Raw genomic sequence first — 16,905 nt, 5'->3', positions numbered from 1 at the left:
CTTTGCCACATTTATTTATTAAGTCTGGTAGATTTTTGATGGAGTTTTTGGGGTTTTCTACGTATAGTATCATGTCATCTGCGAATAATGACAGTTTCACGTCCTGCTTTCCAATTTAGATCCCTTTTATTTTTTCTTCATGTCTGATTGCTGTGGCTGTCATTCTCACTCTATTTCTTCTTCTTCTTACAACAATCTCTTTAGCATTTCTTACAGTGCTGGTTTGGTGGTAGTAAATTTCTTTAGCTTTTTTTTGAGGGGAGCTCTGCAAAGCTCTTTATTTCACCTTCAATTTTGAATGATAGCCTTGCTGTATGGAGTAGTCTTGGATTGACACCCTTGCTTTTCATTACTTTGTATAGTTTGTGCTACTCCCTTCTGGCTGGCATTGTTTCTATTGAGAATTCAACTGACAGTCTAATGGGAGCTCCTTTGTAGGTAACTTTCTGACTCTCTCTTGCTGTCTTTAAATTCTTTCTTTGTCTTTAATATTTGCCATTTATAAAGTATTTATGTGGGGGGTCTTTTTGGGTTCATGTTGATTGGGACTCTCTGTGTTTCTTTCACTTGTGTGACTTTTTCTTCACCAGGCAGGGAACTTTTCTGTCATTATTTCTTCAAACAGGTTCTCTATTCCTTTCTCCAATTCTTGTCCTTTTTGTACCCCTGTGGTGAGAATGTTTTATGTTTTGTGTTGTCCCAGAGCTTTTTAAAACTCTCCTCCTGCTTTTTAATTTTTTTCCCCATCGGCTTCAATAATTGGGTGTGTTTTTCTACCTTGACTTCTAACTCCCTGATTTGGTGTTCATCTTCTTATCTATTACTGAGTCCAGCTTCTTCTTATCTACTACTGAATCCTTCCAAGGTATATTTTTTATATCAGCTATGTCATTCTTCATTTCCACTTGATTTTTATTCATAGCTCCTACCTTTTTTTTTTTTTTTTTTATCCTCACCCAAGGATATTTTTCCTTTTTTTTTTTTTTTTTGTACAGATAGAGTGGGAGGGAGAGAGAGGAAAGGAGAGAGAGTGAGAAACATCGACGTGAAGGGACACATCGAGTGGCTGCCACCCGCACGACCAACCAGGGCCGGGGACAAACTGCAACCGAAGTACGTGCCCTTAGCGGGAACCGAACCCGGGTCTCTCCGGACCGCAGGCCGACGCTCTAACAGGTGAGCCAAACTGGCCAGGGCCCTACCTCTTTTTTTTTTATGCTGGTGTAGTTCTCATTAAGTTGCTTGTAGTTCTCACTAAATTGTTTGAGCACCCTTAAAACCATTGCTTAGAATTCTTTATCTGACAAATTGCATGCCTCCATTTCATGTAGTTCCTTTTATGGTGATTTCTCCTTTTCTTTCATTTGGGTGTTGCTGTTTTTTTCTTTATTGATTTTAGAGAGGAAGGGAGAGGGAAACAGAGATAGAAACATCGATGAGAGAGAACCTTGATTGGCTGCCTTCAGCATGCCCTCCACTGGAGATTGGGCCCCCAACCTGGGCATGTGTTCTGACCAGGAATCGAACTGGCTACCTCTTGTTGCATGGGTCGATGCTCGACCAATGGGCCATACCAGCTGGACTGGGTATTGTTTCTTTGTGTCACCATTTTATCAGTCTGGTAGTTCAGGGCCAGGTGAGGCATGTCAGGACATGTAGGCAAGTCAATGTTTATCTGGTAAGACTGCTGTGCCTTCCAGTCTTGGTGTGGTGAACTTCTTGTGGCACCCAGTGGAGTAGTCTCCTTGATCTTCTGAGCTGGGTGCTCTAGGAATGACCCTTGTGTGGGTTATGTGGACTCTCTTGTTGAATTTGGTTGTAGATTACTGTTGTTTGTTTGTGGATGGGCTTAGTCCTCAGGGTTAAGTATGAGTCTCAACACCGACCCTGTCCACCCTGTTGTGCCAACTGTTATACAGGTGTTGATAGAACAAAACAAAGCAAAACCAGACCAAACCAAAAAGAATCCCCCCAAAACATCAGCATCAACAATAATGATAGCAACTGCCTCAACAAAAAGATTAAAGGACACACAAAACACACACACACACGCATACATGTGTACACACACCCACACACAAAGAAGAATACTAGAAGGTGTCAGACTAAACAAATTACAAGAGGGAGAGAAAAATAAATTATATGAAAGTAAAGAAGGCAAGGCAATACCAAACCAAACCAAACCAAACCAAACCAAACCAAAAAGCACCTTAAAAAAGTATCAGCATCAACAATGATAAAAGCACCAGCCTCAACAAAAACTTAAAATACAGCCCGGCCAGTGTGGCTCAGTGGTTGAACGTCGACCCATGGACCAAGAGGTCACTGGTTTGATTCCCGGTCAGGGCACATGCCCAGATTGTGGGCCTGATCCCCAGTGGGGGGCATGTAGGAGGAGGCCAATCGATGTTCTCTCTCATCGATGTTCCTATTTCTCTCTCTCTCCCTTCTTCTCTCTCTAAAATCAATAAAGAAAAATAAATGTTAGAAAAAAAAAAGAAAAGCAGAAAAAAATTGAATTAAAAATAAAAATAACACACAGACACACCAAAACAACTACCAGAACAACAATAACAAAAATCCTTGGATGTGCTATTTATGGAGCTCATTTGATTTTGCTCTAGTTGTTGGATCTGGCCCCTTGGGTGTGGGTCCATGTCTTGTTAGGCAGTTCTCTGGTGCAGGCCAATGTGAATTGTTATCCCTGCCTGGCATGGGCCTTCTGTCTGAAGCCCTGCAGGGTGAGATCCCAGGTAGACTCTAGCCCAGAGGCTGCGTTGCCTTTAGGGGCTGGCCACCAGGAATATATTTGTTCTGGACTGCTTTCTCTCCCCCCATGGCACTGGCTCTGCAGGGTATCAGGTCCAGACAGGGTGTCAGATTTAAACAGATTTGTTTGGGGTGGTGCCTGTAGCTTATAGGAGGGGCAAGCAGTCTCTTCCTCTCTTTCCAATGCCTCAGCTCTGCCTGTGTTGCTTGCACCTCCTGGTTGCCACAGGAAGCAAGGGAGAATAGAGAAAAAAGAAAAAAACAATGCCCTGCTTGGCTCTTTAATCTTTCAGCACAGCCGGCTGTCACTGGGCAGGGCTTCTGTCTAGGCTTCCTCCTGGCCAGATGTCCAAATCCCTAGTGCTGCCAGGCCCTGCTGCTGGGGTACCAATTTCCAGCCCAGAGCTATTCCACAGGTTGGGGAAGAGGCACCTCATCTCCACTTGAGGTGGAGAGGAACGCACCTCCTTCCCCAGGCACTCTGGCTAGCCCCTGTGAAAGTTCTTTCAGTGAATACCTGGCCCCTCAGATTTGTTGCTGCGTGATTCACCCAGGCCCGTCTTCAGTGTGCCTTTCTGCTTTGTGGGCTCTCTGGCTTCCACAATTGGGAACTTTACAGGCTGGTGTTATAACCACGCACTGGTTTTTGGCCTGGGTAGTGCTGAGTTCCCCCGGTGGGCAGGATCACCTCTGATTCCCACCATCAGATGCTACATGGGCTCCCCTTCCCTTCTCTGTTGCTTTTGTTTGGGGATCTCAGTGTGGGGCTGAATCTCCTACTCCAGGGGTGGGGGTGAGAGGGGGTGTGGGGGCAGGAGCCATGCCACAGCTCCTTGCCACCACACCTTCCCTCTGTCTTTCCAGCTGTACTGTAGAGCTGTGCAAGTTTGCCACCCACTTGGCGTCTTCTCCTCTCTCCTCTGCACGCTCCCTGCTTGTAGCATTTCCAGTGAGCTATTTTCAGGTAGTTTTTCAAGTTGAATGATCTGCAGTTTAGTCTCAAGTCCCATCCTGTGCTTGGAGTAAGCGGACAGAACTTTCTTAGGCTTTAGCCCTCTTGCCCTACTCCGGAGATATTTATTTTTATTTATTTTAATCCTCGCCCAAGGATATTTTTCTGTTTATCTTCAGTTAGAGTGGGAGGGAGGGAGAGAGAAGGAGAGCGAGAGAGAAACATTGATGTGAGAGAGACACACTGACTGGTTGCCTCCTGCAGAACCTCAACCATGGCCGGGACGAGTTGCAACTGAGGTATGTACCCTTGACTGGAATCGAACCCGAGACTCTTTGGTCTGTGGGCCTACGCTCTTAATTGCTGAGCCAAACTGGCCAGGGCATGAGATATTTATTCTTATGTGCCCCCCCACCCCCAATAAGGTGAGTATTTCTTAGATGGTCTCACTTTCCATTACCTGTTAGAAGCCACCTCTTAGTTTTTTGTTTTTTTTTATTCTCACTCGAGGACATTTTTGCATTTATCTTCAGATGGGGGGGAGGGGGAAGAGAGTGAGAAACATCGATGTGAGAGAGACACACCAACTGGTTGCCACCCACACGACCCCAACTGGGGCCGGGGATAAACCGCAACTGAGGCATGTGCCCTCAGCGGGAACCGAACCTGGGACTCTCTGGTCCGCAGGCCAACGCTCTAACTGCTGAGCCAAACCGGCCAGGGCCACCTCTTAGTTTTTAAAATAGGGTCCTGATTTCCAGTCAAGTGATTCACATACCTCAAGAGAATCACTCTATTAGGGGAAACTGTTCTTTGTGTAGGATTTTATTGTATTTGGCAGAGTTGCTGTGTCAGGTTCACATCTGATGTGGCCACCATGCTGCCTTATACTAGAATAGTCCTGCTTTCTCTGAGAATGGATCTGCTTTGCTAAGCTAGAAAATGGTTTGCCACATGTGCAACCAACTTCCATGACCCAGCCTTTCCGGTATAATTGTTCTCAGACTCTGCCAAGTTACTCTCTAGGTACTGTAGCTCACCACATCAGAGGAGGGTCCCACCACTTTAGTGAGAATTTCCTCCAATCTCAAACCTCTCTGGTCTCCTGCTACAGCTCTTCTCAAATCCTACTAGTTTGCTAGTTCCATCTGCATAGTATCTGTCAGGAATTCCAAAAAGCTTTAGGTATTTTGTACCTTTACCTAATTTCAATTGTCATAGCAAGCTTTCTCCTATTTTTCTGTGTCTTTGCTTATTTCATTAAAAATTTGTTAGGGCCACCCGGCTGGTGTTGCTCAGTTTATTGAGCATTGTCCTGTGCACCAAGAGATCACCAGTTCGATTACTGGTCAGGGCACATGCCTGGGTTGTGGGCTCAATCCCTAGTTGGGTGTGTGCAGGAGGCAGCCAATTGATGTTTCTCTCTCATTGATGTTTCTCCCTCTCCCTCCTCCTTCCTCTCTCTCTAAAAATCAATAAAAACATATTAATAAAAAAGAAAGAATGGGAACAAAATGAATAAAAACTATTTAAAAAATATTTATCAGGGCCTAGCAGGATTCAGACTGCATTCTCAAATAGTCTGTGGTCTCAAGTTCTATAAAGTGTCTTCTACAAAGAAACTCCTTTGTTTTAAATAAAATTAAATCAACTTTTTCTTAAGGACCAAATTTCATTTTCCCTCATAAAAATGAATAGCTAAGCTAGACCGGTGTGGCTCAGTGGTTAAGCGTTGACCCATGCACCAAGGGGTCGCTGGTTCGATTCCCAGTCAGGACACATGCCCAGGTTGTGGGCCCGATCCCCAGTGGGGGGCATGCTTCAGGAGGTGGCCAGTCGATGTTCTCTCTTATCAATGTTTCTTTCTCTCTCTAACATCAATAAAGAAAAAAAAAAAAAAGAATAGCTAAAACATGTATAAAAAAATTTAAAAAGCCTAAATGTGTGATATAAGGGAGAATGATTTAATATAGCACTTAAAACATGATGAGAGTTTAGGGAACCATTAAAAATGACAGCTGTATAAACTGAATAAACATTGAAAAATATTTGCTATTACTTTGAGAGGAAAATTAGTTTTTATGGTTTATTTTCTTCTTACACTGAGTGTTTAACTTTGATAGTTACTCATAACGGGAGGGGGAAGGAGTAAGAACATCTTGCTAGCCAGTCAGAACAGCTGAGTCAACTCCTGTGGTCATTTGGCTGACAGATGTCACAGTTAGTGCATCTTTTTTTTTTTTTCTTCTGTGTGCATTTTTATTTTATTTATTTATTTTTTTATGAATTTTTATTTATTTTTTTGTTACAGATATTTTACCTTTTTACCCCATTGGCACCCCCCACCCCCACCCCCTCCACCCTGTCCCCGGCTTAGTTGTCCATGTCCATTGGTCATGCATACATGCATATAAATTCTGTGGTTTATCTCTTCCCACCCCCCCACCCCCCATCCCCTCTTCTGAGGGATGTCAGTCTGTGCCCTACTTCCATGTGTCTGGGTCTACTACAGTTAGTGCATCTTTATGTTGAAATGTTTGACAAATGTAAAAGTACAATACAATAAGACATGCAAATTAATAATTGTAACTATGTATTTTAAAAATATATACCATCCCAGATTGAAAACAGGGCAGTGGGATTATATATGATTCCCATCTTTTAAAATGTTAACTTTTAAAGATAAAGGGAAATGATACTTATCATATGTGAGATGTGACACACTTTAATTCTAGATCCTGAAGCAGGAAGGTTGCAAACAAGGGAACTAATTCCCCAAGGCTTTGGAAATTGTTTCATGAATAGGACAGGCTAGAACAAGGCACGTTAGTCATTCCCTGTCCCTGAGGAACCAGGTCACTGGATGCAGAGCCAGGGTGAATAGGATTATTTTCTGTAATCTCAAGGGTGCCAGTTGTAGCTTTGATTTTTCAGCAGGGTCAGAGAAACTCAAGAGCTGAAGTTACATGTTTTTTGGTGTTTTTTTTTTTAGGGTAGGCACAGTGTATCATCTCTTATTTCTGCTTTTTATTTGTAAGGAGCTCGGGGCCAAATGCTTTGCCTGTTGCATTTTCTTTCAGCCCTGACTTCCAAGGATTTCATGCTGGCTGGAGTCTTAAAAAAACCTGTGTTCAGTTGTGACTCTTTCTGTACATGTTGCTTTTCGCCTTCCTGTTTTTGACACATAATAGTAATGTGGAATTTGATGATAAACAAGCATTGGGTGCTGTAGCTTGAATCCCTCCCAGCTTTAATTGTGAAAATACTTTTATTTTTGAAAAAACAATTTTTTTTTGTTTATTGATTTTTAGAGAGAGAGGAAGAGAGAGAAAGAAACATCGATGAGAGAGAACATCAGCTGGCCGCCTCCTGCATGCCCCTCACTGAGGATCGGGCCCACAACCTGGGCATGTGCCCTGACCGGGAATCGAACCAGCAGCCTCTTGGTGCATGGGTCCATGCTCAACCACTGAGCCATACCGGCTGGCCTATTCTTCTCTCTCTTAAAAAATGTTTTTACCTCCTTTAACCTTTCTGTTGTATTTAAGTGTATAATACCCTATTCTGAAAAAAGGTTCCAATATCCTGCTTCTGCCTTTTAGAAGACTTACTTATAGTTTTGTATCCTTTTGTGTTTCATTTCAGGTAGAATAACCTCCTTCAGTATTTTCTTTTATTTTTTATCCTCACCTGAGGTTTTTTTTTTTTTCATTTATCTTCAGACAGAGCAGGAAGGAGAGAGGAAGAGAGAGAGAAACATTGATGAAAGAGATACATCGAGTGGTTGCCACCCACATGACCCCAACTGGGGCCAGGGATAAACTGCAACTAGGTACGTGCCCCTAGCAGGAACCGAACCTGGGACTCTCTGGTTCGAGGGCCGATGTTCTAACCACTGAGCCAAACCGGCCAGGGCAGTATTTTTTTTTAAACTTATCTTTATCGTTGAATGTATTACAGATGTTCCTCCCCCCGTTTTTTCTCCCATTGACCTCCTCCCCAATCCCTCCCACCTCCTGCCTTCTGTTGTCTGTGTTATTGGTTATGCATGTATGCATAGAAGTTCTTTGGTTTATCTCATCCCGCTCTTCCTACCCCCTTCCCTTTGAGGTTCATCAGTCTAATGATGAATTTGTACTTCATAATTACTTCATCTTTTTTACCCATTCCCCCAGCGCCCTCCCCTCTGGCAAGCAACAAAAAGTTCTCTGTGTCTATGAGTCTGTTTCTGTTCTGCTTGCTCATTTTGTTTGTAGATTCAATTGTTGATACATATGTATTTATTATCATTTTATTCATATTTTTGTTGTTCTTCTCCTTCAAGAAGACCCTTCAACATTTCCTATAATACTGGTTTGGTGGTGATGAACTCCTTTAGCTTTTTCTTGTCTGGGACGCTCTTGGTATGTCCATCGATTCTAAATGACAGCTTTGCAGGATAGAGTAATCTTGGTTGTAGGTCTTTGCTTTTTATCACTTTGAATATCTCTTGCCACTCCTTTCTGGCCTGCAGTTTCTTGTGAGAAATTAGCTGACAGTCTTATGGGAGCTCTTTTGTAGGTAATGAACTACTTTTCTCTTGCTGCCTTTAAGATTCTCTCTGTCTTTAACCTTTTGCATTTTGATGATGATGTATCTTAGTGTGGAACTCTTTGGGTTCCTCTTGTTTGGGACTTTCTCTGCTTCCTGCGCTTGTATGTCTGTTTCCTTCACCAAGTTAGGGAAATTTTCTGTCATTATTCTTTCAAATAGGTTTTCAATTTCTTGTGCTCTCTCTTCTCCTTCTGGCACCCCCATGATGCAAATGTTGGCATGCTTGAAGTTGTCCCAGAGGCTCCTTACACTATCCTCATTTTTTTTGGATTCTTTTTTTTTTTTGCTATTCTGATTGGGTGTTTTTTGCTTCCTTATATTCTAGATCAATGGTTTGTTTCTTGGCTTTACCTACTCTACTATTGTTTCTCTGTAAATTATTCTTTAATTTAGTTAGTTCCTCCTTCATTTCTTTATTTTTTTTTTCATCCTTACCCGAGGATATTTTTCCATTTTTTGTACAGATAGAATGGGAGGGAGAGAGAGGAAGGGGGAGAGAGAGAGAAACATCAACGTGAAGGGACACATCGAGTGGCTGCCACCCGCACTACCAACCAGGGCCGGGGACAAACTGCAACCGAGGTACGTCCCCTTAGCGGGAACCGAACCCGGGTCTCTCCGGACCGCAGGCCGACACTCTAACCGCTGAGCCAAACTGACCAGGACCCTCCTTCATTTCTGATTCATTCTTTTTTATGTTGTTGATGTTGTCACTAAGTTCCTTGGAGTTCTCCTTAAGTTTCTTGAAGCTGTCACTAAGTTCCTTCAAGTTCTCACTAGGTTCCTTAAGCATCCTTATAACCAGTGTTTTGAACCCTGTATCTGCTATATTGCTTATCACCTTTTCGTTTAGTTCTTTTCCTTCATTTGGGACATGTTTCTTTGTCTCCTCATTTTGGCTGCTTCCCTGTGATTGTTTCTATGTATTAGGTAGAGTTGCTATGTCTCCAGGCTTCGTAGGGTGGCCTATTGTTGTAGGTGTCCTGTAGGATCCAGTGGCACAGCCTCCCTGATCACCCCAGCTGGTCCCTCAAAGATGTACCACTAGTGTGGACTGTACACCCTTCTGTTGTAATTGAGTCTTGATTGCTGTTGGCACATAAATGGGAGGGGTTTACTCAGGCTAATCAGCTGCAAGGACTGGCTGTGCACACTGACCACTGGCCTCTGACTTCCTTGAAAGATCAGCTGTGCAGGGACCCATCACACAGAGCAAGACTTACTTTAGCAGGGCTCTGGTACCCACTGAGTCTACTCATTGAATGTGTCACTTGTGGAGGTGGTTGGGTGATGGTGCTTCGATGTGGTCTGAAGCTGTCCACTGGGTATGCTGGCTCTGGGGCAAGGTCAGCCACTGCCTGTGTTCTACCCGGGGCCACCTGGCATAAGCTACAAAGTGATCTGCTGATGATTGCTTCTTGTGCTGGGCTTGGAGGTACCCAGGAAAAGCCAAGTTGTGAACCAAGGCTGGCTGCTTCTAGTGCCAGGCCTGGGGCCTCTTAATGAGAGGTATGGGCTCGTTGAGACCAGATGCTGCTTGTTTGAGAGATTTTAGGAAAATCTGAAGCAGGATCCAAGACAGGTCAATCCTAAGGTAAAGCCATTGGAAACAGCTTGGGTGGGCGCGAAAATTGGGTGGGGCAGAGCCTCAAGGAATCACCAGGGCAGTGCAAACAGTATGAGCCAGGTTGCTGGAGTCCCAGATATGGCGCCCATCTGCAGGCCCCATTGGGGAGTGCTCACCAAAAGAACAATGGCCTCTGCTGGCATGTCTATATGGGAGAAAGCTGCCCCTCCAGCTCTCGCCCCGATGCCAAACATCTCAGTTCTTCACTGTTCATCTCTGGTGCTTTTCAAGCTGCCTCCCCCACACTGGAGCTTGGTGGGAGGGAATCCGAGTAAATCCATGCAGGGTCCCTTTAAGAGGAGCTGCCTGGGGCCTCAGCCTCCCTTAGCCTCAGTTCCTGCTGGTTTTTACAGCCAGAAGTAATGGGGACTTCTCTTCCTGTCACTGGAACCCTGAGCTGGGCGCCTGGTGTGGGGTGGGGACCTCTCACTCCTCAGCTGTAACTTCCTGATTTTTATCCACCACATGTGGGTGAGGGACCAGCCTGTCCACGCCTCTACCCCTCCTACCAGTCTTGATGTGGCTTCTTTAATTTCATAGTTGTAGGACTTCCATTCAGCTCGATTTAAAGTGGTTCTAAATGATGGTTGTTCAGTAGTTTAGTTGTAATTTTGATGTGGTTGTGGGAGGCAGCGATACCGCATTTACCTATGTCGCCATCCTGACTGGAAGAGGCCTTCACTATTTTCTGTAATGGAGGTCTTATGGTGGTAAATTCCCTCAGCTTCTGTATGTCTGGAAAAGTCTTTATTTCTCCTTCATATGTAAAGGATAACTTTGCTGGATATATTTTTCTTTCAGTAGTTGGAATATTTGTTTCCATTCCCTCCTAGCTAATAGGGTTTTTGCTGAGAAATCTGATTATAACCTAATGGAATTTCCTTTATAGGTTACTATATTTTTTTCCCTTACTGCCTTGGGAATTCTTTCTCTGTCATTAATTTTTGACAGTTTTAAATATAATGTGCGTTGGAGAAGGCCTTTTTATTTGTTTGTTTTTTTATCCTCACCTGAGGTCATGTTTGCTTTTATCTTCAGATAGAGCGGGAGAGAGAGAGGGAGGAAGAGAGAGAGAGAAACATCCATGTGAGAGAGATACATCAACTGGTTGCCACCCACACGACCTCAACTGGGGCTGGGGACAAACTGCAACTGAGGTGCAAATTGCGGGAACCGAACCTGGGTCTCTCTGGTCCTCGGGCTGACGCTCTAACTGCTGAGCCAAACCAGCCAGGGCAAGAAGGCCTTTTTGGATTGAGATTAATTAGGTGTTCTGTTTGCTTCTTGGATTTGAGGATCTAGCTTTTTCCATAAGTTTGGGAAATTCTCAACTGTTTGAATAGACTCTCTGTTCCCTTCTTCTTTTTTCTTGGTATACTTATTATTCTTATATTGTTCTTGTATATTGCTGATAGTTCTTGTAGAGTTTTTTGTTTTGTTTTACTCTCAAATCTTGTCTCTTTTCATTTGCATCATTTCGAGTTTTTTATCTTTGATATCACTAATTCTTTCCTTCATTTGGTCAGCACTATTTCCTAGTCTTACTAGTTCATTCATCTCTTTTATTGAGTTCTTCATCTTCAGAATTTCTACTTGGTTCTTTTAAAAAGTTTCAGTCTCTTTAGTAAAGTACTCATTTTGTTTATTGATTTTATTTCTGAGTTTATTAAACTGCCTATCTGTCTAAATTGCAGTCTTAAATTTTTTGTCATTTAAATCACATATTTCTTACTCTGGTGGGTGTGGCCCAGTTTGGTTGGAGCATTGGCCCATGCACCGAAGAGTTGAGCGTTCTATTCCTGGTCAAGGACGTGTACTGGGTTGCAGGTTCAATCCCTGGCCCTGGTTGGGGAATGTGCAGGAGGCAGCCAATCGATGTGACTCTCCAACAGTGATGTTTCTCTTTCTTCCCATCCCTCCCTCTGCTTTCTTTTTCATAAAGAAAGAAAGAAAGAAAGAAAGAAAGAAAGAAAGAAAGAAAGAAAGAAAGAAAGAAAGAAAGAAAGAAAGTCCTAACTCTAACCTTGGCTTAGTAGGTGCTCAGGAAATGTTGGTTAAATAAATTAATTTGTGAAATTTTTTATGGTGCCCTTTTTTTTTCTCTTGCAGTTAAAAGAGCCAAATTTCAGGGTTCACCAGGTAAGATTCGTCTTTATTATGTCCCTTTATACTTTCTGTGATTTAAAAGCAATTTTATTTTATTTATTTACTTTTTTTTTTCAGGATAATTTTTTAAATTTTAATTAATTTATTTTTGTTACAGATGTTTCTCCTTTTTCTCCCATTGATTCCTCCCTTCCCCCCACCCTGTCCCCAGGTTTGTGTCCATATCCATTGTTCATGCACACATGCATATAAGTTCTGTGGTTTATCTCTCCCCCATAAAAGCAATTTTAAAAAATGTTAATTTTATTGAATTTATTAAGTTAATTCAATTTACTAAATTCATTAAAACGTTAATTGAAACATCAGTATGTTGGTCAAGGGGTACAAAGTTTCAGTTATGCAAGATGTATAATTTCTGGAGATCTAATATATAACAATGTGCATATAGTTAACAAGTATTATATACTTGTAATTTTCTAAGAGGCTGGATCTTAAGTGTTCTCAGCACACATACCCCCTCACTCAAAATCATAACTATATGAGGTGGTGATGAATATGTTAATTTGCTTGGTCGTGATGATTATTTCGCAATGTATACATAAATCATCAGTTTGTATATCTTAAAATATATAATTTTAAATTGTCAGTTATACCTCAGTAAAGCTGGAAAAAACAATGCTGTTGTAAAACATTAAAGAAGTCACTATCTATATATCTATCTAGTGAAAAGTTTAAGTCGCAGTACTTCTTGACCAACTCAATTATACTTCCAGAAGTAACTATTTAAGGGTGTTTTTTTTTAATCCTCACCTGAGGACGTTTTTCCATTTTTTATTCAGATAGAGCGGGAGGGAGGGAAGGAGAGAGAGAGAGAGAGGGAGAGAGAGAAACATTGATGTGAAAGGGACACATCGAGTGGCTGCCACCCGCACGACCCAACCAGGGCCGGGTACAAACTGCAGCCGAAGTACATGCCCTTAGCGGAAATCGAACCAAGGTCTCTCTGGACCGCAGGCCGACGCTCTAACCGCTGAGCCAAACCGGCCAGGACTATTTAAAAGTTTTTATATATCTTTTAAGATATTTTTCTGTGTATATGTGTGTATACACTAATGGATTAGCTACACATATCTTTGTGCAACCTGCTTTTTTCCCAGCACATTATGAAAGTCTTGTGTTTATCCGGTTCTTTTTTTTTACGTGTTATACGGAATTTTGTTGTAGATTTGTACCCTAGATCATTGATTGAATGTCTGGGTTGTTTCCAATTTCTTGCTATTCTAAGAAGTAAATGTTCTTGTGCATTTATCATTGCCTGCTTTTACAAGTGTATATGTACACTAGAGTCCAGTAATAGAATTGCTGGACCAAAGATATGTATTTTGAAGATATTTGGTAGCTGCTGCCACATTGTCCTTCTGAAAGTTTTCGCTAGGTTTTATACTCACCGGAGTATGTGAGGATTTATTTTCTCAAATCCTTATCTACATTAAATAACATGAAACTTTTTAATCTTTGCCCATTTGAAGGTAAAAAATGGTATCTCCTTATTTTAATACACATTTCTTTAATTGTGAATGTCAAGTTACTCTGGTTACTGCTAGAGGAAAGGAGGAGTTCTAGGGATTACTGGGAAAAAAACAGACATGGTTGAGAACCCAGGAAAATAGGAAAAACCAAATGTCAGGTGTAACCAGAATTAAAGCAGGTTCAGAGTATTCTACTGTCTCCATTGGCTCTAGGTTAGGACTTCTGTGCTGTTGTTTTTTTTAACAAGAATCTGCTATGTTCTTCTTTCTCTTCCAGTTGGCTTTCTATGCTTGCATACAGCCCATAATGACTTCTCCAATGGAGTTTGTATTTGTCTCCTTCAAGCTTTATCACCAACCACCAGCTGTCACTATTACTTTGTTTTCCCTATTTAAAATAATTTGAAAAGGAATATTGGTCTCACCTTTTGGCCAGCTGATAGATTAGATGCTCCTGGTCTAATCAGCTACGTTTAGATATGGGGAGTGGAGTACAAAATCATATGATATAAAACATAGCTCAGTGGTCTGCTATATTGGTACACTGGATATGGATGGGTATTATATATAAGCTACATAACGTTTACAAGACCAGTGCTCTAACCCCTGAGCTACTGAGCCAAGCTACATAACTTTTAATGATACTTAAGAGAAAGATTTACCTTCTGTTAGAAATGCATGATAGGGACCATTTAACATCTCTAACATTAGGTAATCATTTTAAGCAGTCTTTGCCAGTTTGATGAGTCAAAAATAACTGTCTTCCTTTTTTTCATTTTATACAATTATGATTAATTTGTTATATATAAAAGTGAACTCTCAATTCACTGCCCCTCATCATGCTGATGTGAAGGTAGTAGGGTAAATATAGAATGCATGTACTAAACAGTAGGTCAGATCTCTGAGTTTTGAGTTCTAGGCCACCTACCACTTACACTGTAAGGTTAGAGAATTTCCGTTTCCCAACTCTATGATAACATTTCTAATAACTGAATAGATCAAGCTTGAAATTCACTTTCTTTATGAGGGTTTATTCTGAATTCTTATCCTTTTCAACAGCTACAGTTAACCCTTTCCTCTTCTGCAATTCTTTATCACTTTTTCTCTTTCTCATATGGTACTTTTTTTTTTTTCTACATTTAAATTTGCATGTCTTTTCTACTAGATCAATTATATTAGTTTTTTTCAAACTGCAGGTGTGCTATAAAATCAATTTAGTTGGTTATGATTAACATTTTATTTATTATTATTATTATTATATTTTATATATCTTTTTTCCCATTGATTTTAGAGTGGGTAGGAGGGAGGGAGGGAGGGAGGGGGAGAGAGAGAGAGAGAGAGAGAGAGAAAGAAAGAAGAAAGATGTGAGAGAGATACATTGACTGGCTGCCTCCTGCATGACCCCTACCAGGGCAAGGGATCAAACCTGTAACCCAGGTACATGTCCTTGACTGGAATTGAACTCGTGACCCTTGGGCTGACACTCTATCCACTGAGCCAAACTGGCCAGGGCTATGATTAACATTTTAATAGATTAAATGAAGTATAATAGGAAATATCAATGTATCACAGCTAGTATTTTATGAAGCTTTTGTTCTAGTTTATATGTGTGTATGTGTGTCTCCTGGGTCCATTAAAAAAAATATTTCTTAAATTTGCAAAACACTATATCGAGTATGCTTTTTAAGGTAATACGCTTTTTAAAACATAGCAACTCTACTATGTTTGGAATGATGCTTTGTACAATATATTTTTTCATTTTTTTCTTGTACTTGCATTGCTTTAATTTTGATATTATTTAATTTCCAGGGGCTTTGTGAGATTGGGTAACAATTGAGTACTAAGTATTACATCTTCATTTTGCATTTTTTAAAAGATAAATTTAACACATATGTGACCCTGAAAGTACAGAATGTGAAGAGCACAACTGTAGCAGTTCGTGGTGATCAACCTTCTTGGGAACAAGATTTTATGTTGTAAGTATTTGGCAGGAGCAGCATACCTACAATATTTGATAGTCTTTTCAGGGTAATCACATTGAATTAAACAATTACAGGCCCAAGATTTTCTGTATTTCTAAGATTTATATGTAAAATATTCAAAAACATATTTTAATGTATTAGCATATATTAAATATTCTTTTTGAAAACTACAGAGTTACAGGAATAAGTAAAGTGTGTGGTAGGTGAAGTATATCTGCAGCTTTGTTCTATTGTGGATTCATAATCTATTCTTAGAGATGAATTATGAATGTGAGAAAACACCCAATTAATTTATGCATGTGAAAATGCTACCTAGTCTGTTTTTCCTAGTGGTCAGAATTAGGATATAGTACAACATAGTTAGCATGATATTAAACATAACTTAATCTTTCTTTGATTCTCAGAAGGCTCCTTTGAAGGAATGAAGTTATACATGTGAGAGACTGTATGTCTGTACCCAGGTCATCTGCTTTAGAGGATGAATATTTCTGTGCTTATAATTCTTTTGCTTTATGGTATAAAATGTCCTACATTCACCTAGTTAATAAAGGAGAGGAAACATTAGTAGAATTTCTTACACATGACTCAACATTTAATATATTATGATCGTAAGTGCTGGCTTTTAAAAATTTGTTATTTCTTTTTTTCCTCCTTAAGTTTCAGGAATCTTTCCCCCTGATGTAGAAAAGGGGAGAGAAGTATAGGATATCATTTTGAAGGATGAGTGAATCACTTAGCTTCTCTGTGTGCCAGTTTTCATATCTGTAAAGTTCTACCTTTCTTACAAGGTTATGCTTGCTGTTTGAGAAGGTGGGCATGAAAAGATCAAACAAGAAAATGTATTAAAATTGCTGTGAAATATAAAATTGAAGTGAAACTGCTTTTCAAGTTTTATAGTGCATCTCAGAGACATAGGGATGACTATTATTTTTATGTGGAAACATTCTAATCCTCTAGCCTTTTAATATGTTGCTTTTTATAGTTCCATTTAGGAAACTTTATTATACTAGTTAAAGGATAAGATTGTGAGGGCTGGGCTAAGACGGTAGCAGAAGGGATAGAGAAAACAAGATGGATAGAAGATGTTAAGCAGTTAGAACCAAGATTTGTCTTGCATGATTGGGTCAGTGGTGTGCCACTCATTAGGATAGGAGATAATATAAAATCAGTCATGCACAAGCTTATATTTGAGGCTCTTACAAGACAGTTAGGAGTTGAGGTACAGAAGATAGTTAGAAACCTGAACCTGGCACTTGGGGGAAAAAAATCTGGGTTGGATAAATATTTTGGTCAGTTGAAGCCATAGACATAGATGAAAAAACTTAGGGAAGACAGAGTGTAGGGTGA

General features: G+C 40.7%; 1 protein-coding gene across 3 annotated transcripts in view; it reads left to right on the top strand.

Annotated features, from left to right (window-relative positions):
- Window positions 1–16,905, top strand: part of UNC13B (unc-13 homolog B) — a 260,259-nt gene that overhangs the window by 36,277 nt on the left and 207,077 nt on the right. For all 3 annotated transcript variants that reach the window (XM_036260527.1, XM_036260526.1, XM_036260525.1), the window contains exons 2-3: window positions 12,051–12,080; window positions 15,453–15,552. In XM_036260527.1, the coding sequence (XP_036116420.1) occupies window positions 12,051–12,080; window positions 15,453–15,552 (130 nt within the window). The remainder of the gene's footprint in view (window positions 1–12,050; window positions 12,081–15,452; window positions 15,553–16,905) is intronic.

The sequence above is a fragment of the Molossus molossus genome, unplaced genomic scaffold (assembly GCF_014108415.1).
Source record: "Molossus molossus isolate mMolMol1 unplaced genomic scaffold, mMolMol1.p scaffold_m16_p_14, whole genome shotgun sequence".
Classification (NCBI taxonomy): Eukaryota; Metazoa; Chordata; class Mammalia; order Chiroptera; family Molossidae; genus Molossus; species Molossus molossus.
The sequence above is the reverse complement of the archived record's forward strand: the minus strand, read 5'-3'. Positions and strand labels throughout refer to the sequence as shown.